The 26,794-nt window shown below is 41.2% G+C and overlaps 1 protein-coding gene and 1 long non-coding RNA gene across 2 annotated transcripts; both read left to right on the forward strand.

Annotated features, from left to right (window-relative positions):
- Positions 1–686: 686 nt before the first annotated feature.
- LOC125551863 (glycerophosphodiester phosphodiesterase GDPD6-like) lies at positions 687–26,794 on the forward strand. Its single transcript, XM_048715239.1, has 8 exons — positions 687–906; positions 1,207–1,394; positions 21,848–22,031; positions 22,133–22,207; positions 22,415–22,524; positions 22,646–22,864; positions 22,952–23,112; positions 26,315–26,794. Exons 1-8 carry the CDS (start codon positions 894–896, stop codon positions 26,511–26,513), a joined length of 1,149 nt encoding a protein of 382 aa, XP_048571196.1. The 5' UTR covers positions 687–893; the 3' UTR covers positions 26,514–26,794.
- On the forward strand, positions 1,402–3,939 carry LOC125551867. The gene is made up of 4 exons (XR_007303300.1): positions 1,402–2,544; positions 2,783–3,107; positions 3,218–3,577; positions 3,668–3,939. It is a non-coding gene; the product is annotated as an uncharacterized LOC125551867 (long non-coding RNA).

The raw sequence follows: 26,794 nt of genomic DNA on the forward strand, positions 1-26,794 counted from the left end.
TCTGTAAGTATGTGTTGAAACATATAGTATGTGTGGAACTCAGAATCATTTTGTGCACACCTACAACATCTTGAAACTACTATCTCCGTCTTGATTTGCTAGTCCTCCTCGAGTTTTAGGTCATATTTTGATTATAATTTGAACTAATAAAATATAAATTATATGTAGCAAAAATAATAATAATAAACCTATATTCAAATAAGATCTAATGATATAACTTTTTATGACATGTTTTAATATTTTGATAGTAAAATATGTGGTCAACTTTTAACCTTAAATACGATGGGACTAATAAACCGAGACGAACCCAGACGAAGGCAGCACAGATATACTCCCTCCGTTCGTGAATAAGTGTACTTCTAGCTTTTGTCTTAGGTCAAAGTACTAACATCTTAACTTTATAGAAAAAAGTACTAACATTTATGACACTAAATTAATATTACTAGATCTATTTTGAAATGTACTTTCATAATATATTAATTTGATGTCATATATGTTATTACTCTTTTGTATATAATTGGTCAAAATTACAAAACTTTGACTTAAGACAAAAGCTAGAAGTACAGGGAGTACGCAGCATATTCTCAACAGATGCGTTGACCGCTGAAATCGTTGACTGACAGCAAACTTGCCGATACCCTGGCAACCCTGCTATACCGAACTCTGCGACAGGCACGGGACAGCCAGTCACCCTGTTTGTCCAGTGGACTTCCAACTCCAGTCTGACTTCATCTCCTTCCGAAAATCAAACAAGCAGCAGAAATGCAGGGGTAGAAGCTCACGCCATGTCCAAATCCAAATCCAAATAGCTTCGCCTCCGATAGGTGGAGGCGGCTACTCCGATAGAAGGAGAAGGAAGCAAAGGAGGGAGGCAGCAGAACTGCAGAAGCACCATGGTTTCCCTCTGTAAGTACCACACCATGGCTTCTCTCTCTCTCTCTCTCTCATACTCCGTAGAATAGTGCATAGATTTGATGTAAGTTAGCGCCGATGTATGCTTTTAATCTCGACTTGATCTGAATTTTAATCTTTGACATAAGCTAAGCTCGACTTGATCTGAATTTGATGATCTTACTATTTTGAATCTTGGAGTAGCGTAACTTCATATGACAAAGATGGATTCTGTATCAAATTAGTTCGTCAGACTCTTTAGTACTAATACTACTTAGTTTCAAGATCCTGTAAACTGAATGCATTCTCTGACAGGGCACGCCTCCGTCATTGTCCTTGTGCTCATGTTCCTCGGAGGATCCGATGCCAACCCAGCTGCGCGTCGACACGGTCAGCTGGATGTAAACCACAAGAAGAAGCCACTACAGACATCCAGACCTTACAACATTGCCCACAGGGGTTCCAATGGCGAAATACCCGAAGAGACAGCTGCGGCATATTTGGTAACCAGCAAATTACTCATGCAATTATCTGTCCTTCCTTCTATGCTGGATCAGATTTAGATTGATATTTTCTAGTGTCACGTCAAATTCAGCTGTATTGATTATTTATGCTTTTTTTTACATCAGAATTGATTATTTACGCTAATAATCGACAATAACCAAGAAGGTTATAATCTACTTGTTACTATTTATTTATTATATTAATATTATGTACTATTTATTTATATTATATCTCTACTCCTAATGGAGCAGTTGGTAGTCTTCGTCGGTTAAATTTCGTCCCACCTCCCTTGGTTTTTTTGGTACTTCGTCCCACCTCCCGCTTTCCACCGTCTCCCCGCAACTTACCGCCCAACCGGTAAAAAAAACATCAAAATACAACTACGCCCATACTGAACCGCGCCGGTTCACAGATAGAAAAAAGACCTAAAACGATCTAACACGGTTAACCTACGAAATGACAATTGATCGATCTGAAACAGGACCCCTAGGACCAGAAAATCGTCGTGCCCTCGATGCCATTGCGAGTCGCGGTCATTCGTCCACGCCCCTCAAACCCTTGACCGCCGTCACAAACCCTGAAACCCTTGTCCGCCGCCACAAGCGCTCATACCGTAGGTCTCCTTCACAGGGTGAAGTTTTATCCCGGCGCCGCCGCCGTCCGAGAGGTGGGACGAAAGATCTTCCGGCGCCGATCCGTCACTGTTCAGCAGATCTGCGTGTGATCCAGTTGCCGCCGTAGTGGCGATTGCAAAATCAGGTTGGGCGTTTATGTATTATAACCTTTACAAATACTACTCTTACAAATCTTCGTCTTTGATCGGTACCGTGGTCATACTGCACAAAATCTGACATTGTGATCTCGGATCGGTACCGTGGTCATACTGTGTAAGATTTGAGAACCTGTAATTAAAAAATACATATTCCGTCACCGTTCTATGCAGAATTGTAGAATTACAGCTAACTGGATTATATGCCGAGGCCATACCTCTTGCTCTCATTTTATCAGCCCGAAAATCGTGCAGGTCGTGAATCATCTCATTGCCGGTTTCAGTATTGCAAGGAACTCAGTTTTCGTGCACATAACTGACAGGAGTTTGGGGCTGGCGCCGGCCGTCGCGGACGGTGTCATCAGCAGTAGCATCTGGAGGTTAGGTGACATGCAATAGTTAATGTTTCTATGCCAACAGGAAATAGTCAATGTTTCTATGCCTAGGTGAGCATCAGATGGTTGAAAATGATTGAGTCCAACTACAGTCTGGACCTATAAAAGAATAATGTCATCCTCCCAGATGAACCACCGTTTTGAATGGGAAATAAAATCATTCATGAATGTTTGCCGAGGGCATACCTGTTTTACTCTATTTGACAGCCCCAAATGATTGCAGGTGGTGAATCATCTCATTGCTGGTTTAAGTGTAGTCATCAAGTGGCAACAAGCATCTATTTTGCCTATAATTTTGCAAGTATCTCAGTGACGGCCCTTGGGGACGGTGTCATCAGCAGCAGCATCTGGCAAGCGCATCGAGTTTGCAGCTCACAACTTCATAGGATCTCCATTTTCCAGCCCCAAAACAGCATCTCATGCAAAAAGTGACACAAACATAAGGTAGTTATGACACTTGAATCTAATAGGTTCCATGCAATATTAAACAGTCAAGGTTTATATGCCATCAGGAAATAGCCAAGGGTCTGAACATAGAAAATAATAAGGTAAAAAAACTTGATCCTCCCAGATGAACCACCTGGAGCATTATGTGAAATAAAACCATTCATCAATTTATATACGACGCCGTAACCAACCATTTTTTCATGTTGGTCAGATAGAATTTATGTGGGATTCAATATATAGGCGCCGCGTCCCTTCCCTCGAGATTGGCCTCATGAACTTTCAGTAAGCGCTAATTATAATATGAGATCATCATATGCTTCTTTTTGTAATTCTATTGTTGCAATGCTACTCACATTTGTATTTGTTTGTAGACGACAAATAATTTTCTTACGTGTACATGAAGAGCACGTTGGGCCTAACTTCTGGCATTTGCAATGCACTGACAACCTGTTCGAGAAGTTTGCTGTAACTTACATACAGGTAAATCAGAGGCAGCGTTGCTTGCAAACTATGAGGGAGAGCACATTCTTCTTCTCTCCCAACATTAATGATGATCATCATTATCTACAAGGTAGGGGCTGCGTTCTATTTTAAAATTGTTTTCAATATATTTTTTCTGTAATACTATTTCACTACTATATAACACTGATTGTTATCGTAGATATCCATGAAGCCAGCCTGACGACACTTGATGAAACACGTGCTTACGTCAATCGTGTTGTCCAAGGTAGGAACAATGGACGTCAGAACTATCACAGTCGAAATTAGAGCATCCTTGAGGGTTTTGGACGACTGACTATGTACTGATGCATATTCAAATGTCGCAAATAAATGGCTTCTACAGTTTTGTTATGGATCGAATTGAGAATTATCATTTTGGCATTATGATTAATGTATTATACATATATATACCTTCATAATACGCAGTGTTCAGTATTTCGTCTTACGCCATCGTCCTTTGTCCGTCTCTCCCCCACCATTCCTTTTTTCACACAAGCCAGGAAAGGAAACAGCAGACGCACGCAGTAGTTTTTTTATTAGAATAACTGACTAAGTCCTCTTCCCCTCGTGCGATCCCAACACAGGCATGATCCTGGGATAACAACACGCGCACCCACGCCTCCGCCGACGCATGTTTGGCCCCATCCGCCCGAGTCCTCTGGTCCATGTTCTCCCTTTCTTATCCCTCCTCCATTTATGCCTTATCGATCCTAACACGATGGTTCGCGAACGGCGCACATATAAAGATTATGTTGAAGTTGGAATATATATACCAAACAATAGTTGCTTCATTTTTACCTTTACGACTTTTACGTTTCTCATGACTATGATCATTATAAACTCTTACTTGATCTTCAAAGACTTGCGGTAATAAAAGGCCAATGTGCGGTGTTTCATGCACTATCATATTGTGACTAGACTCACTACAGCTGTATTTTATTGATCAATTAAACTATAGACATAATTTGCAGGAATATTTCTTTGTAGAAGGCTTCCTATGTGTATCTGTAGGGCTTAACTAGATGTGTCTTAGTTATTCCACGTTCATACGAGGCACTCAAACATAAAACCAAATGAAAACGCTACCCACACCAATTACATGTGATTTAGATGTGCAATATATACTACTTAAAACACATCTAGACGTGCATCGGCAAAAACAAGGTTTTATAACTCAAAATTTTCTCTCCATGGAGATATACCCGTGCGTTAAGAATATGGATCAATACATGTAAAAGAAGTGGGCTGTAGTATCATAATTCAATTAAGGGTAAAGATATAGATTATTCCACATGGTATAGGTTATATTATGTTATATGTACCCCGTTGCAACACACAGGCGCCTATGGATCATATCATCATGTCTACAGTTTTTGTTATGGCAACTTGTAATTATGGAAGGATATGCGCCACCTTCCGAGTACATGACAACGATTACTTAAAGTTTCCAATACAATGTAGTATCCAATCTAACGGTGTGGCCTACCATACGTTCAATGGGTTTCCCATTTTGGCCATTAATTTTCCCTTAGTCGGATTTGCTTATAAGGAAAGTTAAATCCTGCTTGTTCCGATCTGGAAAGGGAGACGTATATAATAGAATTATAATCGGCATTTATTTATTTGCCCATTGTAGTATGGAATAAGAATAAATGCTTTTCCGTTTAGATGCAAGGTTTTATAATGGATACATGCACGGATGGAATGATATCGGCACCTTCCAATCCAATGCTAATGCCTCACCGACCTTTTAGAAGGACAAGTCCCCTCTGACTATCATATATATGGCCCGACTGTGAGTCCACCATTGTCTAATGCCCCCTCACTCGCTCATCCTGGTGCTAAGACGACTTTCTGCCCGCGGTAATGGCTGCAATGCCGATTTTTGATGGAGTGGATGACGCAGTCGAGTACATCTACAACTACGTCATGGATTCCTCAGACGAGGAGGAATTAGAGTTTGTTCTGGCAGCACTAAACTTCATCTATACTTTAATTAGCTGCAGATCACTACCATTATAATTTGTTGCATGCATTTACTGAAAGTTCATGCTATCCTTTCTAAATACATAAGGTTCTTAAGATCTAACGTAGTGGTTGCAAATAAATGGCCATGTTGTAATATTATCCTTTTACATTACCCCATTATAGGACCATCCACCCCACGTTATTTTAAAGTACAATATTTTTATGAACGGTAGTACATTGCAACGCGTACTGTTGCATGATACATGTGTCATCTACACATTAGTTCATAACTGTAATACTATAGCAATACATTGCATCCGAACATGTCAGAATATATTTGGTTATCTCAATAAATAGCACTCCTATCCTGAATTGACACTACGATTCCAATTACAATATACATACATTTCAGACCTTACTAAAGTTTGGAAAAAAATGTACTATTATTTGCCCACACATTGAAGTATTACATTATTTTGATACCCTTATTTTTCTAACAGATTTGCTATCATGCTGTCTTGTTTGCAGCACAATATGGATAAGGAGCCCTCGTCCATTCGTTATCGAGTTAAGCCTACGGACTATCCAAGACACCATGCGAGGTGATACATGGGTCAATCCGAACTGCTTCGATCTTGCAGTGCGTAAGCTTACTAGCGACGCGATACAGAGGAATGCAGGAACAGACTTTGTTGGCTCCACGCATACGTTTGATTTGCGATTCCATCGCCTAGCACGGGTGCTGATTCAGACTGGCTTAGGCCAAGCTGAACGCACCAACTTGTTGATTAACAATGTCATTGTACGGCCTTTGCCGAAATACGACGTGCTCATGACCCCGTCCATTGTAAGGATTTACATTCTTAACAATTGGTTTGTATACTATCTGTTCACCATTAACTTTGTATACCTATTGCAGTACCTATTGCCATTGTATTTGGTGGATTCCTCCTATGGCCTCCTTGCAGTTAATATTGAAAATAGGAGGACTCTCCTGATTGATCATTCCAATGAGTCATTCTTAGGCTCAGAGGACTTTCATGAGAAGGAACTTAAGAAGGAAGCCCGTATAGTTTTGCAAGAATTCGGCAGTGTGTTGCAACAGGGGAGGCCTGGTTTGAATCCCCATCTCGTGGATTGGCCACAAGATCATACATTTATTACAGCCCCGCGGTAATTTTTTAAATTGGTCATGCATATTATAGCCACACAGCTATAGGTTTTAATATATGTAGAATTTTGGTCACAGCCTAGATTCTGGATTGAAAGTCCTATAGGAGATGGCTCACCAAGATGATACTCGCGGGCATAACATGTCCAGGACTTCGGTACGTGCATATCTAACAAGTTTATGTCTCCCATAGCTATGTTAATTATAATTTTATGTTCTTCCTATCATGTATGTCTGTTGTGCAATTATTTTTTCAACGAGTTATTAAATTTTTGTTTATGTTTTCTAGGATTCAATACAGCTCAGAAAGCACTTGCTGGTCCAGATGCTGATGATCAAAGGCAATGAAGCAGCTGGAAACATCCCAGCTGAAATTACAGCGTCCTTGAGGTTTTTGGATGAATGACTCCGGACTGATGCATACTCATATGTCGCAAATATAATAAGCTAATAGAACTTTGGTAGGGATCAAATTGAGATTTGTGTTTTTGGCAATATGAATAATGTATTGGATTACAGTGAATAAAGGATTTGATGGATCCCTCTAGCTTCCTTTTTGCTTCAACGTTGTCTGCTTGTTTTGGTTCTATCTATTAATTTTGACTTCTATGTATATTTTGTACTATAACACTCGTGGCCACAGGAGCAGGTTTGTTGCTCCAGGTGAACCGGTGGCATTTTGTAATGGACCATGGCAGGTTCAGCCGGCATGCGAGGTTTACAGTCATGCCTCACATCATATACTAACTCGTATCGTATAACTCCATCCATACATGCACTGCTATACAATACGAGGTTTACATTGGCGGCCATCCTCACATGCAATTTATGGAATAGCCAATTTAAAAACATGCTGGATATAATGGACGTACCTTCAATTGCCTTTGATCTTCAAGTTCGCACATGATCCACATATCTCTGTCATGCTCATGATGTCTCTAATAACCAGCTGATTAAATTGTATGTGTTCCTGATTAGAGTAACCAACATAAGCCCCTTCCAAAGTGCTTTCTTATTGAATATATAAAGTACAAGATGGTGACATCATTTTTCGACAAACAGTATACGTTACCAACATTTTCAAATTTGTGGGGGGGGGGGTTGGTGTTGGATGGTAGAATAAAACATTTGTGTTGTATGGATGAACTTTCTCTAAACATAATAGCCATATATACCTACCTATCACGTTAAATAACAATAAAATAAAGGAGGCACTAATGACTGAATAAGAGGACGAAAAAATATGCATATGCATCTCAATAGGTATCAAGGTTGCCCCTGATTGTAGATTTGTAATGGACTCAAGTTATTAAAATGTTGTGGATCTTACTCTTACATGAGAAGGCATGGCTGCCCCTGATTGTAGATTCACCAAGGTTAGGTTGGTAAATGAACACATTTACACTGAAAACAGAAATATGTAATACGATACATTAGTATCAAGGAATTCCCATGTTACCATCAGCACGATGAGTTCCAGAAAGAAGAAAAAATCTCATACCAGTCTAACGGGATGTATTATAATAGCTTCATGTCGAATTTCTTGTAAAGTGAGTTCATATGCAGTCGAACGGGATGTATAATAAAAGCTGCCAGATCAAAACATCAAAAGATAACTACAATGAGTTTATATACAGTCAACCAAACAAGTGACATAAAAAGGCCAAAGCATTATTTTTCAGTGAGAAAATAAGTGAACAAAAAAACATTATAATTTCACTTTTACAACTTTAATATTTTAATAGACAAATCACAGATTGTATCTATTGCATTTTTTATATGCGAAAATTGTATACATAGTAAAAACTATTTTGTAACTTAAATAAATACTAAAGAAACAAAATTGTTTTAAGCATGTTTGGATCTTTTACATCTTCTCTGATTTATTAGCAGACGCACTCCGTTGCAATCCTTCGGTGTATAGATCAATATGAGTTAATAAATTAAATATTTCATTTGCCTGTGATAGAAAAATAAGATTGTATTAAATCTAGAGATATGATTACCCTAATAAAGATATAATGCTTGTACATACAGACGACCACGGGGAGGAGGAAAAGGAAGTTTCTTTTATTTCCTTTTCTGTTGTATTCACAAACAAAGTGGGCTGAAATAATGTAATCGGGAATATATTATCTGATACTGGGAGAAAGATCAGATCCGTCCACAAGTTATAATATGTTATACATGGAAATGAATAACTGCTTTAATTAAACGACGTTGATCATTTGGAAGGCAATATCAACTCTCCAATTTATTAGATGTCACGGCAACAAAATGATAAACTCCATCTGCCTACTATTTAACCACCCACCCAAGTTCACATATATCCCATCAGCAATGTCCGATCGAGAACTAAGGAACTAATTTTCTATGCAATGGAGACGATCATTGGGAACGCTGCGCACGCACCCGAAGAGGGTGCGTTTGTGGCCCAGGAGGATGTTCCCGATCCCCAGGAGGATGTGCCTGGACCCATGGATGTTTTGCCCCCACCAATGCATGCCGTGGAAGATGCACTCCAATACATATTTCACTTTATCATGGGCATTCGAGACCAAGATACATTAAAGTAAGTTGTCTTATTATACATTCTTTTACTATATACAAATAATGTTGGAAAACTCTTTTACACAGCAAGGAAAGATAGCTAGATGGGCAATCTTAAAACATTCATAGGTACATGTATAAGTTTTTTAGTTGAATCCGACGCTGCATGAACAATGACATGCAAAGCCCATGAATTAAGGTTCTAGATTTGATACGTGTAGGTACATCTAGGTGAGGACAATCTGACCTCGTGCAATGTCATGCAATCTAAACATGAATTCGGTTTATAGGTTAGTATAGACAAAGTTAAACTAGAAGATGACCATTGATGTCTTTTGTTGGGCATTTTTTTCAGCTTAACATGGATAAGAAGCTCCCGGCCGTACCAGATCGACATCAGCCTCCGAATGATCCAGGACACCCTTTTTTTCATAAAAAACTTCATCCCGAATGCTTCAACCTTGTTGTACGTAAGCTTGCGAGCGCTGAATTAGAGAGGACCGCAGGCACTAACTGGGTTGGGAGCAAACATTATTTCGACTTGCAGTTTCATGCTCAGTCACAGGCCCTGAGGTACTCCTGGATGACTCAAGGAGAGCGCATCACGACGCTGATTAACTATGTTGTGGTCCAGCCTCTTCCTAAATATGATGTGTTCAACTCTATAATTGTAAGAGACGCTCATTCTTAAAGTTAGTTTTACTTATTATAATAGCAGTTGACATGTGTCGACCTGCCACAGTATCTACTACCGTTGAAACTTTCGGATTCATCGTACGGGTTACTTGTAGTCAACCGGTTGAGGAGGAGGGTTGTCGTGATGGATCCATCCTTCAACACGTTTGATCCTGAAGATAGCACTCATAACATATTGATGAGGAAGGAAATCACACTGCTGAAGGAAGAATTCAACACTGTGTTGCAGACTAGGATCGCTGGTTGGAATAACCAAATCATGGATTGGGAACAAGATACCATGTCCTGTGCTGCTCGTCGGTAATATACTAAATTGATCGCATACATAAGATGCATACCGTTATAATGTTTAATATTTATTTATTTTGTCGCAGCAAACACTCCGGCTTCTTTGTGCTACATGAGATGGCTCACCAGATTAGTCGTTTGCGTAGCATGGGCTGGATGAACACTACCGTAAATACATAAATGATTAGTTGATGTGTGCTAATTAATATCCAACTAGTTTATTAAATGATTTGAGTTTTTGCACCTTTCCTAGGATCCTATACAGCTCAGACACCAAGCTACGGTCCACATGTTACTGTTCAAAGACAATGAAGCTGCTGCAAACATCCCGCCAGAGATTAGAGCGGCCCTGAGGGTTTTAAGCAACTGAAGATGGACTGATGCATGCAGATATGCCAAGAATGTTTTCCTATACTTCAGATTTGTTATGGATCGTTTTGATAATTTTTTTTGATATGAATAATTAGATAATAAGTTTGTGGGGTCCTCTATAGACGTATGTTCAAAAAGATTAGGATGTTTTGGTATTATCAACCTATTCAAACTTTATGGTGTTTTGGTATTATTGAAGTTTGGTTTTATTACCATATTGTTGGATTATTAATTGATTTTGTTGCAACGTCATGAACGAATCATTCGGTTGTCTGCCATGAATGAGCATGTAGCTCCATTTGGGAAGCTGGACAGGGGTAATAGGGCTTGACGCTAGATGAGATGAGCAGCCAGAGTTTAATGTTTTTCACATACTAGGCAAATGCATGTGTGTGCACAGGATATTTACATCCTTCGGCGGCAGCATTGTGCCTCCAACTGTTTCTGCACCTACTGTCATTTTCCTCGAAGATGTACAAAGCGGATGTCATATTCCCCCGCCGTTAGAAGATCAATTCACGAAAAATTCTTTCGAGGATCACTCCCATTGCCGATCTTCCCGATTAGATCCCCGTGCCCCTCTCCCGATCGCTGCTCTTTCCCTAAAAACCCCCACTGGTTTCCAGCGCCTCCAACCACAACTAACTCTCGCCCCCACCGCTCAGGTCGCTTATGGCAAACCGAAGAAGGATGTGGAGGCGGACGTGGGTTAGATATGGATCATTATTGTCTTGGACGTCGACGAGCGGTCGTTGATGGGGCGGGGGTGGCGCATCAGGAGTTATCCTTCTTCCTCCATTATCATATTCCACTCGCTTGCCGGTACCATGCGCCTCTCCCTCGCCCTTTGTTTTGACCTCTGCCACGCTAGGAATTTGAGATGTGCAGGAATACTATAAGGAAGAAGAGAACGAGCAAGAAGCCGAGGTATTGGGTAGAGCATCCGGGTCGAGAGTAGGTCTTAGCCACGCTTCATGGTGCAGGTGAAGATAAATTCAGCCATTTCCTCGGACAGGCTTTGCTCTATCGGCGGCGCGGTCAGAGAGCATATGGCAGGAGCGCGCGGCCGGCCTGCTGTACGCAGTTGGTGCCTTGGTGTGTAGTGGCACGACTGCGCGCGAGCATGGAGATGGGTTTCGTGTAAGGGCGTGAAGCATGCGTGTTGTCGTGCTGCCGGCTGTGCTCTGCTCTGCTCACAGAGGATGCAGAGGGGTTGGTGGCTTTGGCGCTGGGAAGAGGAAGCTCGTTGTGCTCTATCTTGTGGTTCAGAGAATATACTGTGTAGCCTGTACTATTCCTCTATGTCTTCCTCCCTGCTAATTCCTCTGTCTATGACAGTTATTTCCTGATTATTTGTGTGCACAAATCGAAATAACAATAGCAAGGAAAACTTGGAATATGTGGGACCATGACTAAACTCGATCTGTTTATCTCCCTCTCAAGTCACAGTTTGGTTTGTACTTTTTGGGGGGAGCTAATGTCGATTTGTAGTGATTAATCATCCATTTGATTGAAAGTTCAGGTGGTCTTGGGGATCTCTAGGTGGCAGAAGATAGACATTTGGTGCCTTTTTGTTGCAAATATTTCTAGGTTGCTAGGTAGGCCAAGATTTCTCAACTTGCTGCAATATTCAGTTGTTGTATGTGGTCCTAGGCTCACACGAAATGCTGAATCATAGCAGTGAATGTAAGTTTTATTCCATGTATAGTACGTAGCAGATTTATAGCTTAATATACTTGTATAAATCCTACAACTCCCACATTAACACACAAGCAGCCCTAAATAGTAAAGTCCATCCACGATATGTCAAAAGATCCATAAAGTCATGAATTATATTTGGCAAAAATAACTATAGGTAAATATAACGTCAATTCATACTGATCAACATCAACGCTAAAATAAAAAGTTGATTCCATAAATCCACAATTAGTATTGGTTACCTTTGGCATTGGGAAACCATGGATAGTCTGGAATTGACAGCATTCATCGAACTTGTGTGGTCTCTCAGATATTACAACTGCAACAAGTATAATGAGACTGTACATTACTACCAAATTATTGAATGAAGTATTAGTACAAACTGTTAAATCATACAAAAATAGCTAAGCAGGAAGATGATTAGTGTGCATGCTGTGATTTTTGTTTGCTGTAGCTAAATTTGGCATGCAAGCAATGAAAATCTTTTTATTTAATTAATACAATAATTTAATTCTTTAGACAATTATGATTATTTAGTTATTTGCTTATTTATTAACAGGTGTGCATTTGATGGAAAAAGAAAAGAGATCTGCACCATCAAAAATGGTATATATGGTAGAAAACATTTTTATATATGGTAGAACTATATTCAACCATGATCTGCTACCCAGTTATTCTCCGGATGTCCTACCTATATATGTTAACCTTCTCTGCCATCCCTCCTCCCCCTCCTTGCTCTTCCTTCGGCCATCACAACAGCTGACCTGGACGAAAATTTCCCAAGGAGTACCTTGTGTAAGCAAGGAGCATCTTTAAGGCGAGTTCCTCTAGGTACGAACAATTCTAGATCTTTATATTCTCTAAAAGTGTAATGGTTGTTATACTAGGATCATGTTTGGTTGAGATATACTATCAAAAGTATGATTTATCTTGCATTTTTTGTATGTTCACCTACAAAATTATGCATGCAATTCTGAACACGTGATTTTCTGAAGCACATTATATAGCAAAAAAAGCATGCATGCAATTCTTAACATGGCAGAGAACAAACAAATAAACAAACACTTATGAAAATCTTAATATTATGACAGTCATAATAATAAGTCCTTTCATGTAATAAAAGCCCTGTGCGTTGCACCGGTGTACAAAATGTAAATCTATGCTCACACACTTGAAAAAAACTACAAACAAACAACATTGCAATCAGTCAAACAGCCATATCAGAACAAATAATTCAAACAATTTTGGTTAAAAATATTTGTCAAACATCTAATACCTTATAAGTTTGCAAATCCCGTACCATTCATAGGAAACATACACATGGATATGCTCTTACTTGATTTTCCACATGGCAAGTTGAAATAATTTTTGTTGTATCAAAAGTATTGTGATAAGATTTAGGATCAAAATTGATGAATGATTTCGGATTATGTAGTCAACAAGACAATACAGATATTAGGCATTGTTGCATGCCTAAGGCTCAAACCCAAAAATAGCCATGCACCCATAGTGAACAATAACCAGACAAATCATGAGCAAATTCATTCAAAAAGATTGGCTGCATGTTCTCCATTTATAATTCACAACCAAGAGTCAAGTCATGGTCGTAGGTAAGTTTCATAGCAGAGTATATATTGAGCCTTGGCTGGAAAAATAGTTGGAAACTAAAAAAAATTAATTGATGGTCATGGTTGTCTGTCAATTAGTGTCAGTGTTGGCAGACAATGATACAACTAACAATCGAGAAACGAACTTGCTACTTAAATTGCTTGCTGGTTAGAATAATAGATCCATTATAATTTGAACAGAAGCTTTTATAGAGGAAGACTCATCTTAGCACCGTAGTAGGTCCGGCTGGTGACAGCGTTGGGGACTTGGTGACGAACTGGCCAACCACACCATGCCGCGGAGTTGGGGAGTCGTCTCTCCTTCCCGTGGCTGTGAGGCCGGGTCACGGCGCCTTGGCTCATCAGGAAAGAGGAACCACATCAAACCATTATATAAAGGAAGAAGAAGAGGACGAGAGGGGCGGGATCAAGAAGGGGGGCGACGTACCGGAGCTACTGGCGATGCAGATCGAGGAGACAAACACCGCCGCGGATGCAACGGGAACTGGACCGGACCGAGCACCCGATCCCGTTTCATTGAGCTCGCTGCGGCCGTTACCCGTTGGTCGCGCTGCACACAGCTCGTCGGATCCCCTGGCCGCACAGGTATGTCGTCTGTGGGCGGAGTCACACAGTCGACGCGCGCGACCATGCGGCAGGGGGAGTGGAGATGGCCGAGCTGCTGGTGGGGGTGGAGAGGACCGGTGAGGCCGCCCCAATATCTGCCGCGGCATGGGATGGATCATATCAATTTAATATGTGTGAACTAATTATCCATAACTACCTTAATTAAAATAGTAGTGACTTAGCTAAAACAATTAAAAAACATGATCCAGATCCCACAATAGTTCCATCTACAATTAATCGGCCAAACATCCGGTGACAACCACTGTTTTAAGAAGTATCAAACTTAGCACACCTCATAGCAGTTCATGTTTGTGCTAAGTCACTACATGATTGAGTGGAATAGTTAAGAGCTCGTATTTATTTGTGAAGGCATGTATAATAGTAAACGAAGTAGTCGAACGCCCGTTTAAGTTTGCTAACCATGCTATGGTAACTGCATAATATGCTACTAACTAAAAGTGACATCATCAAAAACAAAAAAACAAAAACACATACATAATAATTGCTAATAAAATGATAGGCAAGCTTGCATTGAAAGATAACAGTCCCTCAATTATACGCTGCTAGAACATTAAAATCAGGGGCTAATCTGTTTGGGTTTAGTTTAATTCAATCCTAAAATTCACAAACAACAATTATACACTGCTAGAAATTAAAAATAAAGCACACATAAAAATAGGTTATCCTAAGCTTAGTTCTACTACGGTTACTTTCCCATGAAGAATTATTGTCCTCCATACTACATTTCCAGTAAAATGCATAGGCATCAAAATATGAAGAGTAAAGCACCCACATTAATAATAGGAGCTGTCAATATGGATAACTTTGAATTGCAAGAGGACATGGCTGAGCACTAATGAAAAGAGAGGACACAACCTAAAATCTTTTTCCACATGGATAATAAAAACTAAAATTGGAGAAGGAAAAATAAGAAGAAGCCCTCACATATAATCGACATGTTGAAGGTGAGGGAGCTGACATATACATCCTCTCATCACCACATGCATCCCAGTTCGCTCTGGCCCGCATCAGTACAGCAGGGCAATAGGTGCCAGTGCTGCTCCTGCAAATGTTAATGTGGCCTTCACAAGTGGGTCTGGTTCGTAATAGCAGTGGCTAATAATAGGAAATCATTAAACATGTTACTTTGAGATATGCATGCCAAATAATGCCTGCTCAGGTGATAACTTTTCTTGGGAGTGTACTTTTGTGATAATTTGGTAAATTTGCATAAATTCAAATCAAAGCAATTGATTCTGCATAAGCTAATTATATGCCACACCACAATCTAAGATAGTTTAACCTCCATTGGTTCATGACTTGTTTTCTGAACATCTTAGGGTATTAGATAACATAGTTTTTAGATAAAGTGCAAGAGCTATGCGCTTCTTATTTTAATCCGAAAGCATTACCGATGATAAGAAACTGACCAAGAAAGGATTTCTCAGAAAGTTAAGTAAAAAATACACCAAACCTAGCAACAGGTGCATGAAAGGCGCACAACTGTACCCCTTCTATAAAAGGTCAATGTCTTCTGTTATCCGTCATGCACAACAAGACGGTCTGCAACATATTGAAAAAAAATGCTCAAAGTTGTAGCAAACATCTGCACAAACCCTATAATAATGCTCAAGGTTCTAGCAAACATCTCCAAAAACCCTAGCAAACATCTAGCAAACATCAGCAGAAACCCTAGCTAACATCTAGCAAGCATCTACACAAACATATGGAAACTAAAATGCTCAATATTCAGTTCAACATCTGCACAAAACCTATAAAATAGATCTAAGGATGCAGAGATGCTGCCACAGATTAAGGATTAATTTGCTTACCATCAGATAAGCGGGATCCGTGCGAGCTAGCTGTTGCTGAGAGGGAGTTGCTGCCGAGGGGTGCAGCAGCATGAGGCGGGCACAGAGTGATGTCCTGTGGCCGGCTGGCTGGAGCGGTGGGGATGTGGAGGGGTGGTCAGATGCGCCATTGGTTGAGGTGGCTGTGTCCCCGCGGCGCGTCGGTCGGCGCACATCGTGCTGAGTGCTTGTGCATGTCATCCCTCCTCGCCGAGGGCGGCGGCGTCGGCAAGCAGTCGTCGTCCTCACCGTGCATGCGAGGTTTGGTCACCGCCCCGCGCCACAAATAGAATAGAGAACCACATCAGCACGCTAGAAACATTCGAAGAAGACTAGGAGGGGGCGGATCTGCCATGGGGAGTGTCGTACCGGAGCTGTGGCGTTGCAGATCTGGACGCAACTCCTCGGATCCACCTGCGACATCGCCGGAGAGGAGCGCCGCCGTGGATCTGTGCTAAGTGCATGTGCATGACATCCCTCCTTGCCGAGGGCGGCAGCGTCGGCAAGCAGTCATCGTCCTCGCCGTGCATGTGAGGTTTGCTCATGGCGCCGCGGCACAGAGAGAACAGAGAATGAGTTCAGTGGCTAAGAAGACGAGGAGGGGGCGGATCTGAGCAGCCCGCGTTGAATGGATTTGTGAGGCATGGGTAGTGGCTTACCGGAGTTGTGTCATTGCAGATAGTGATGCGTCGCTGCGGATCCAGCTGCGACATCACCGGAGAGTAGCGCCGCCGTGGATCCGACCGGAACGGGACCGCATCCATCACCCGCAGGTGCTCCAGGAAGCGCGCCCCGTCCGTCGCGCTCGGTCGCGCAGTCCACAGCAGGAAGCCCCAAGGTCAGTGGATGCAGGAGACCGATGCGGTGGCCGGCGGGCGGGAGAGTGGGTCTTCCTGCTCGTCGACGCGGGCGGCGATGCGGCGGGGGGAGGGGAAAGGGCGAGAGGGTTTGTGTGAGTGAGACGAGAGGAGATGAGAGAGTGAGCGAGACGAGAGGATAAGGTATGTTAGGTAGAATGCGGCGGGGGGAGGGGAACGGGCGACGGCGCGTCGTTTTAGTTCTGATGCCGCCCTAGAGGCCTGCGTGCCAGGTGGGCCGTGCTGGCGGGCCGCGCAACAGGCGCGTCGTGGCGGGCATGGCGTTTTTTTTGCTGTTTTCTTTTCCTTTTTCTCTTTACTTTTTTGGGTTTCTGTTTATATTTTATTTCCTATTCTTTTTTATTTTTTAGTTACACTAATTTTTTTTAATTATAATATACAGCGTTCGTTGCATGTCACAAAAGTGTTCAATAGTATTAATGAAATGTTCATGGTTTTTTAAAACAGTTCATCATCTATTACAAAATTGTTATTATAAAATGTTCAATGAATATATAATCATTGTGTTTTTTAAATTTGGTAACTGTATATTACAAAAATTCGAAATATGTATTAAAAAATTGTTCAACTTATATTACAAAAATATATAATCATTGCATTTTTATGTTTATTTTATTTTCCTTTATCTCTTTTTTTATTTTTGTTATGTTTAAATTTTTTTTCCCTATACTCTTTTATTCTTTATTTATAATGTTTGATTTTTATTATAATATACAGAGTTCAATGCATGTCACAAAAGTGTTCAACGGTATTAAGGAAATGTTCATGTTTTTTCGAAAAGTTCATCGTCCATTACAAAATTGTTCAACATTTATTGTAAAATGTTAAGTGAATATATAAACACTGTGTTTTTTAAATTTGTTAATTGTATAAAACAAAAAATTTGAAATATATATTAAAAAATTGTTCAACTTATATTACACAAATATATAATTGATGTGTTTTTTGTTTATTTTCTTTTCCTTTATCTCTGATTTTTTTTCTGTTTATATTTTTTCCTAAACTTTTTATTCTTTATTTAGATTGTTTTGTTTTTTATTATATGATGCATATAAAAATCCTATTTATATTTCAGCATAGATATAAAGTGATGGGTTCCGACATACGCACTGATGTAACGGTGACAGTCCACACTGAAACACCACGAGAAGAGGTGCATATAGCTAACCTTACTATGTATGTATATTATAGATGATAATATGAATGGTCTATTTTATATTCTTGTTTAATCAGAATATAGGAGACATGGAAATGGACATTGGAGATGCACAGAAAGAATACATGGAGGTTTCAGATGCAACTCGAAGGAAGGGGCCGGATATTCACAACATAATAACGTCGAAGAGGTTATATCTCATAACAAACCAAAAAAGGATGCTAATTTGCGTGTTATCCCACTAGGTATATGTTTATATTATTATCGATCTTATTTTTGTGACATTGCCTTTTGTATTCAACTAATTTGGCTCATTTTTTTAACTAAGTTGTCTCACTTTTTATGAATTTGACAGACTATGTTTGTACCCCTAGAGATATTACAGTCATCGAATCAATAAAGTGTGCCCGCAAGGATACCCAGTTCGTGGACATTGAAGATGTCTTGTTAGCAACCGACGATTTGAAATGCCCTATAAAAAATGATATGTTCTTACATGATGGTGTAAAATCAATTGCACAAACTTTGTAATCAATAATATGAACAATATATAATATCATAAAATATAAATATATATCCTAAATGTTGTTTACAGGTGATAAATGCTTACATATATTGCATCCTTGCTCACGACCATCTACAAGACAGAGCGGGTGAAAAGGTACACATTATTAGCACGTTTGTATCTGGACAGATAAAAGAAGACGGTGAAAGAGACATCGACCCATCAAAATATCGTTGCATTGTGCGTCATGTTAATAATTATCTACAGCAAGATATGGTTAGTTGTTGTCTTCATATCCATGCATATATTTATGGATTTTTTTATTTAGTTCTTATGTCTAATGATTTATTAATAATTATGTCTAATTGTGATTGTGATTTGTATGATATTTACACCAGTTATTCATTCCGATAAACATGCCGTGCTACCATTGGTATCTAGTAGTCGCCAATGCCAAAAAACGAGAGATCCAAGTATTGGACTCACTTGGTGAGAATGTCAAACGCAATGACCTTGCTACTACGGTAACTATCTATTTTTTTACTCATCTTAACATATGTTTTGTTTGACTTCATCCCTAACATTTCTCATATGATAGTTACGGGGGCTTGAGAAATGGCTGAAACTTGCAGAGCAGAGTCCGGAGTTTATCAGAGGTGATAAGTGGCCCGATCTCAATGTTACAGAATGGACGGTTGAAGAGCAAATTCAGGAGGCAATACAAACCGATGGGTAAGAAATTGTTAAAATGTTTGTTTATTTGATTCATCTGTGTGATATTCTAAAGCACACTTACCAAATATTATAGCGTATCATGTGGGTTGTTTATGCTAAATTACATGGAATATTGGACATCACATGGACTGTCAGACCAGTTCACCCAGGTATTTCATTTTTATACATTATTTCGTTATTTTATCTGAAAATATTATATAACTTTTTGTATAATTTTTTTTAGAAGGATATGAAACATTTTCGTCAAAAATTAGCAGTCATTTTGCTTGATTCAGAGCTTAATTTGCTAAAAGGATGTCCCATATACCATAAACCTGTCAGCGAAGAAACTTTAGCTAATTCTGATTTCGAGATCCTGGATAATCCTCCTGACGTAGTCGAAGAAAAACGTCCTGCCCCAGTCACTATTATTCCCATGGACCAACGCCAAATACTTGCCGACCTCTGCAAGTACATCATGTCGATCGATGATGCCGGGTGTTTGGAGTAAGCATCATGTATCAATATTTAATGTGCGGATGTATATTATTGTTCTTCTTACCATCCAAATTACAGGAAGGTATGGGTCCGGAGCTGCACACCCGATCCAATGAGCTTAAGTCTTAATAAACTTCAGTGCATACTTAAGATGGAGCGGCCTATGGACAATGATTGCTTCAACACTGCCGTGCGTATGCTGGCATGTGATGAGGGAGTATTGTTCACAGACCCTCCTATACACTACATGGATCTACGATTTTGTGTAAGTTATCGTAACTCTTCATTCTATGTGCCATTAGTATCAACATGTTTAAACAATATTTCTTCTTTTACTTAGTCCATGATGCTAGAGTCAACACGAGGTCAGAAGTTTTGTGAGAAGGAAACTATCCAGACATTGGCAACATTATTTGATAGCTGGCCTAGAATGGAGAACGACATCTCATCTTGCAATAAGGTAAATAAAATATTTTGTCCATCGTTATGATGGTTTGTTGTTGTTTCTAATAACTCCACTTGTAGATTTATCTTCCCTATGCATCCATCGGCCGATACATATTGTACGTCATCGACAAAGAGGCACGTCGTCTATATATTATGGATCCTATTCAAACATCACAATCGTCAGAGGATAAAAACTTGAGGCATTCACTGAAATTAAAAAATTTTGCAAGGGATTTCAAAGAAGCACTCGAAATAAAGATAACTGGTTGGAATTATGATATATCTAAATGGCAACGTTTATTTTCGTTTGGTGTTCCAACGAGTGTAAACGGGTAATGAATTCATAACAAGAGTATTTACTTTTGTTATCACTATATTTTTTATATTATTAAATTAAATTTTTTCAGGAATGTGTCTGGCTATTTTATTTTTTATTTAATGCTCTGGTGGAACGGTAAAGAATTGGTGAAGCCGATTTGCGCGGTGAGTATTGTGCGTTACATGTTTTAAGACCTTCGGCGTGAAATTGTCATACTAACTACATGTCTTGTTTCTGCAGGATGGGAATGAATTAAGGAAGCATTTTTTATTATACTTACTAAAACATCGTGGGAATGAGGCTAGAGGAAACTTTCCTGATATTATGAAAGAATTTCTTAAGCGCATCATCTAGATATTAATAGTTTTATAATAGATGTTCAGTTGGAACATCACTCAGTTGTTACATGGACATCTCGTTATTTTTTCTTTTATGTTATCCAATTACATTGCAATAATGGACTTCCGTTATTAAATAATTGTGTTTGTGTTATATTGTTTGTATGTGTGAAATATTTCAAGAGCCCGTGGCAACGCACGGGCATTCTACTAGTACTTATAAAAGCACGAGTTCGGTGAATCCAAATGATCAGAGCCATCCAACCACATATATCCAACGTCTCACGCTGATCCAATGATGTATCCATCACATCATCAATAATTTTGAAACATATTAGTTGTGTTAATCTTAATTAAAAAATGACATTAATTGTATTAAATGCAATTAATCTTGGAATAAACACTAATTGTAGTTAATGTTGGAAATAATATTACGGTCAAACTGGATGTGCGTGCACGTACACGATTAGTAGTACTATAATTTTAGGGCAGCACATTCACATACCCAACCGTAATGAAAGGAGGTGTATGTTGAAGCAATATCCCGAAGATCATGCCCAGACTATTAGCCTGTTATTATACTGATGGAGATTCTCTGAAGACTGAAATCCAATATCTTAATGCAAACCTGAATATACATATGCATTGTTTATGGCAGAGGGCAATCGAGGAAGGTGCTGACTTCATAGAGACTGATATACTTGCATCAAAGGACGGACATCTGATATGTTTCCATGATGTAATCCTGGATGCCACGACGGACATCGCAAACCGTACCGAGTTTGCTGGCAGGAAGAGAACCTATGATGTCCAGGGATTTAAGTTGACTGGGTGGTTTATCGGTATGCGACACCATGTCTCAAGCTTCTTTTCTTGCTCTTGCTATTTCTGACATTTTTGGCTGTGAATCTACTTTGACTTTTGGAGTTCTTCTTGCTTCCAGTGGATTTTACTTTAAGAGAACTGAAATCACTGAGGGTGAAACAGCGCTACAATTTCAGGGATCAACAGTATAATTGTATAACTTTTGTCTTCTCTATCTCTCGCTTTTTCATATTGCATTCTGCTTTCATAAATACTGCTCACATCTCATCACTAATGAAATAAAATACAGTATAATATGGATGCCTGGATTTGTATAAATTGCTATTTAAATGTCCCTATAAATATATATAATCCCTTTTCCCTTTGCAACTGCTAATAATGTTCTCCTACTATATTGCAGGGAAGTACAATATTCTTACATTTGATGAGTTTATTTTGATTGCACTTCATGCTGATAGGGTGGTCGGAATATACCCAGAGATCAAGAATCCTATATTCATCAACCAGCATGTAGGTGATTTCAACCTGACCAACTCCTGAGGACACTTTGTTTACTTAAGAATGAACCAACTTTAATATCTACCTATTTTTTGACTTTTTTCCACAATATGATTACTAAATAAACATGCAGGTCAAGTGGTCAGGTGGCAAGAAGTTTGAGGACAAGTTTGTTGGGACGCTTCTCAAGTATGGCTACAAAGGCAAATATATGTCTAAAGATTGGCTCAAGAAGCCACTATTCATCCAATCCTTTGCTCCAACTTCACTAATTTACATCTCAAACATGACAAATGCTCCAAAACTGCTTCTAATATACGACACCATAGTTCCAACTCAAGATACCAACCAGGTAAGATCAGCAGTAAGCACTATTTCTTTTCTACCAAGTTCATCACCCGAAAACTCCTAGTTTTCAAAGATCATCTATAACCTGCAGTCATACTATGAGATAACTTCGAATGGCTATCTCGCGTTCATAAGGAAGTATGTAATTGGGATTGGGCCATGGAAGGATACAATTATCCCCCCAATGAATAACCATCTAGGCCCTGCAACCGATCTTGTGGCACGGGCACACGCTCTGAATCTTCAGGTGAGCAACACATTTCTCTCTGTTATACATGTACATATATACATATGTCAGGTCTTAGATGGCAGTACCATGCTGAATCATGGTGGCATTGTAGGTGCATCCATATGTTAGAATAAATGCGAGGCGCTCCGTCGATTTACCGAAGACCAAGCAATCACATGAGGCACGACACCGAGATTTGTTAACGAGGTTCACCGATATGGCTACATCCCCGAGGCATGACTACGGGCGCTCCTCCCCATGACACCGTCACAATACCGCACCCTGGCCGCTCGGGTGCCAGCACACGCCGCCGGCTCCCCCGCGTGCCCGTGCTATTATGTTGGCATAGGTTACATCGTGTGTCTACCCCCGCTATATAAGAGAGGCCTAGGATACAAGTGTCCTACTAGGACACAACTCCATATCCTATCTAAACACAATACAACTACAAGTCCAACTGTAACCTACCTTGTACACTATATTCGACACAACTCCAACAAACTCCACCTTGGCGAATATTCTCCACCACCTTGGATTCGTCTATGCGTCAAATTTCCATGTACATTGGACTTGAGATACGCCATGAGCACCGCTGCTACTCCCAGACTCCATATGACTCCACCTGCAACTGTAGTCCCTTCTCGTCTTCTTCACAGTCAACACTCGAGCAAAATTAAGTTTCTCGTTACTCTACTTTGTGCTCCCAACTTTCGGAGTATCCGTCCAACACCATCACACATCGATCATTGTCTGCGTGAAAGTGAACAACTCACGTATTGGACGCCACAAATAAGAGTTACCTGAACTCAGCATCACCGCTCTTTCTTGCCCATCTGTCTGAAACTTGAAAGAATTTCACCGTCGCCCTGTGTCACCCCGAGTCAAGTTCGCAGTTGTCTCACCCTTCTTCCAGATAGTCTCTGACATGTCCCATCTCTATAGCACTTCGCCTCCTTCTGCCCTGTCATCCGCACTTTGCCATGTGCACTGAACACCACAGAATAACCTGCCATGTACTCTCTCAGCTTTTGACAATTTTAGACTTTCCACCACTTTCTCAGATTCTCCACGGTCAACTCTTGTCCATCAACTAGCACCGATAGACCCAGTCACCAACTTGAATCTGGTACTCGTCAACACTGCTTCAGCACCCTTGCACACTTTGTCTAACCACATGTCTGACCACCAGTGCCTTGGCCTGTCGCTGTGTCCCGTGCTTATCGCACGCATCGCCGCTATCACCGCGTCGAGCCTCTGTTGTCCTGGTCGAGTCTCCCGGGTAGCTAGCCCCCACTGTCTCAACTCCCATTGTAGAGAACCATCGATCATCACCGACCGATGCCGAGTATCACGTCTCCATCAGACCACTGGTACCCAGTCCGATCCACGTGTCTCTCGCTATCCCGCTGAAATAAGCTTCGACTCTCCATTAACTTACGCCGTAGCCCCTCCATCAGCTCAGAGTGAAGTCATCCATTAGACTCCTACTCCACCTTCGACATGACTCCATGGTGGTTGTACGTGCCACCCTCCCAGGCCCTGTCAACTCCAAGCTCTCATGTGCACCGTCTTGAATCAACCCTGCGACATAGTCTGTCGAAGCCGCACAAGCCCTCAGGCCTGCACCACATGTTTCCACGCCCCAGAAGTCAGCCACCATCAGCATCACGCTCTTATGTCGTCGTCGCTGAAATCACCGCCGTCTTCTGCTTTGACCGACATCCTCGTCGATCTGTCAGACAGTCCAGTCCGACCCAGCCGAAAATATCCAACTGCAACCATACTCCACCCTGCGTCGTGTCCGCCCGCACATATCCATGCATTGCTTGACGCCCTGTGTATGCATGATCCCGCACGATGCGCTTCAGACTCATGCTTCGAGCCTTATACGCACGTCGCTAACCTCACCACACACCACAAACCCTCACGCTATCATCCCAATACACATCATGTGTACAAAGAAATAAAGCCAAAATCCACCACGTAAGCCTTCCTGTACGCACTTAACCGTGAAGATCAAAAGATCAAAAATCTCCAACTCCACCATATGCTCCTGTAGGCTGAAGGTCCATTAGGCTTCCTACTCTCTTCCTCCCGATGACTAGCCTTAGCCTGTTACGTAGCTTCATTTTTTTCATCCAACAAATCTCTTGCTTTGCCGTTTCCACGTGTCTCTGAACTGTCTCGATTCCTTCGGAATCAACAACACAACGCAGCAACACCATGCCACGTCTTGGTCGGCTTGCACAGCTCCTTGCCCACGATGCCACAACCTGCACAACCGGCCCCAACGCCTATCACGCTTGCCTGCAGCGCTGCCAGCCCACCAGCCGGCCTTGCTCGGCCTGCTAGCTGGGCCGAAGCAGCCTCATCCGTCGTTGCACGTCCTGATGTCTGCCTTGCCTTCGAATCGATCTAGATCGATTGAGACGCCGCCACCCCTGCACGCTTGCACAATTCCGAGACACGCCTTGCTCCGCCCGCTGCCCGGGTTGCATATGCACCTGCATCGCTGCCCTAACATGTCACGCCATGTGTGTGTGATCCGCTGAATCGATCCGCTACAGCCACCTGATCCGATCCGACCAGCTGCCTCGCCCTGCGCTGCTTGCACGCGTCCCCATCGGATTCAACCGATCTCGCCGAAAGCCTTCGCACAGAACACGCTGCCGGCTGCATGCAAAACACATCTCGCCTAGAGCCACATGTTTCCGATTGCTTCTAATCCGTTGCAGAATTTCCTCGCCGAGCATCAACCGACCGACGTTCAGTAACGATCCTCTCAACGAATTCTGCTCCACCTCTAAATCAACAACCGCAACCTCCGAACAACCTAGCTCATGATACCACTTGTTAAAATAAATCCGAGGCGCTCCGTCGATTTACCGAGGACCAAGCAATCACACGAGGCACGACACCGAGATTTGTTAACGAGGTTCACCGATATGGCTACATCCCCGGGCATGACTACGGGCGCTCCTCCCCATGACACCATCACAATACCGCACCCTGGCCGCTCGGGCGCCAGCACACGCCGCCAGCTCCCCCGCGTGCCCGTGCTATTATGTTGGCATAGGTTACATCGTGTGTCTACCCCCGCTATATAAGAGAGGCCTAGGATACAAGTGTCCTACTAGGACACAACTCCATATCCTATCTAAACACAATACAACTACAAGTCCAACTGTAACCTACCTTGTACACTATATTCGACACAACTCCAACACCATACACATTCAGAAATGAGAACTCATTCCTGCACTTCAACTTCCATCAAGACCCTTATGCTGAATATGAGTACTGGCTCAAAGAGATCGGAATCGACGCGCTGTTCACCGATTTCACCGGCAGCTTGCACAAGTACCAGGAGTGGACAGCTCCACACCAAAAGAAGGAAAAGAAGTGCAGAGGAACTCCTGCATGAGATCGCCAACACGCTGAAGGTTGATGTTCACTAACCTTAGGTTGCCAAGTCTGTATGCCTCCTCCCTTTCAGGAGCTATTTCATTGTTGTCAGTACCGAGAAAATGAACTTGTTAATACCATTCTATGTAACTGTTTCCAATAAATCACGGGAAGTGCCAACTGTAGAGCATCATAGGGTTCGAAAAAAATTCGCTTGGTGAAATTTTTCTTTCCATTTCTGCGGGACATGCCAACGATTTTTAACATGGATAATTAGGTGTGCGGTCTTATTTGTTGCCT

This window comes from Triticum urartu, chromosome 1, assembly GCF_003073215.2.
Source record: "Triticum urartu cultivar G1812 chromosome 1, Tu2.1, whole genome shotgun sequence".
Lineage (NCBI taxonomy): Eukaryota > Viridiplantae > Streptophyta > Magnoliopsida > Poales > Poaceae > Triticum > Triticum urartu.

Excerpts from the sequence above, each read along its gene's own strand:
- LOC125551863 (XM_048715239.1), top strand. Across the intron at positions 1,395-21,847 it reads AGACAGCTGCGGCATATTTG|AGGGCAATCGAGGAAGGTGC; the intron begins GTAACCAGCAAA and ends TGTTTATGGCAG. Across the intron at positions 22,525-22,645 it reads CTATATTCATCAACCAGCAT|GTCAAGTGGTCAGGTGGCAA; the intron begins GTAGGTGATTTC and ends ATAAACATGCAG.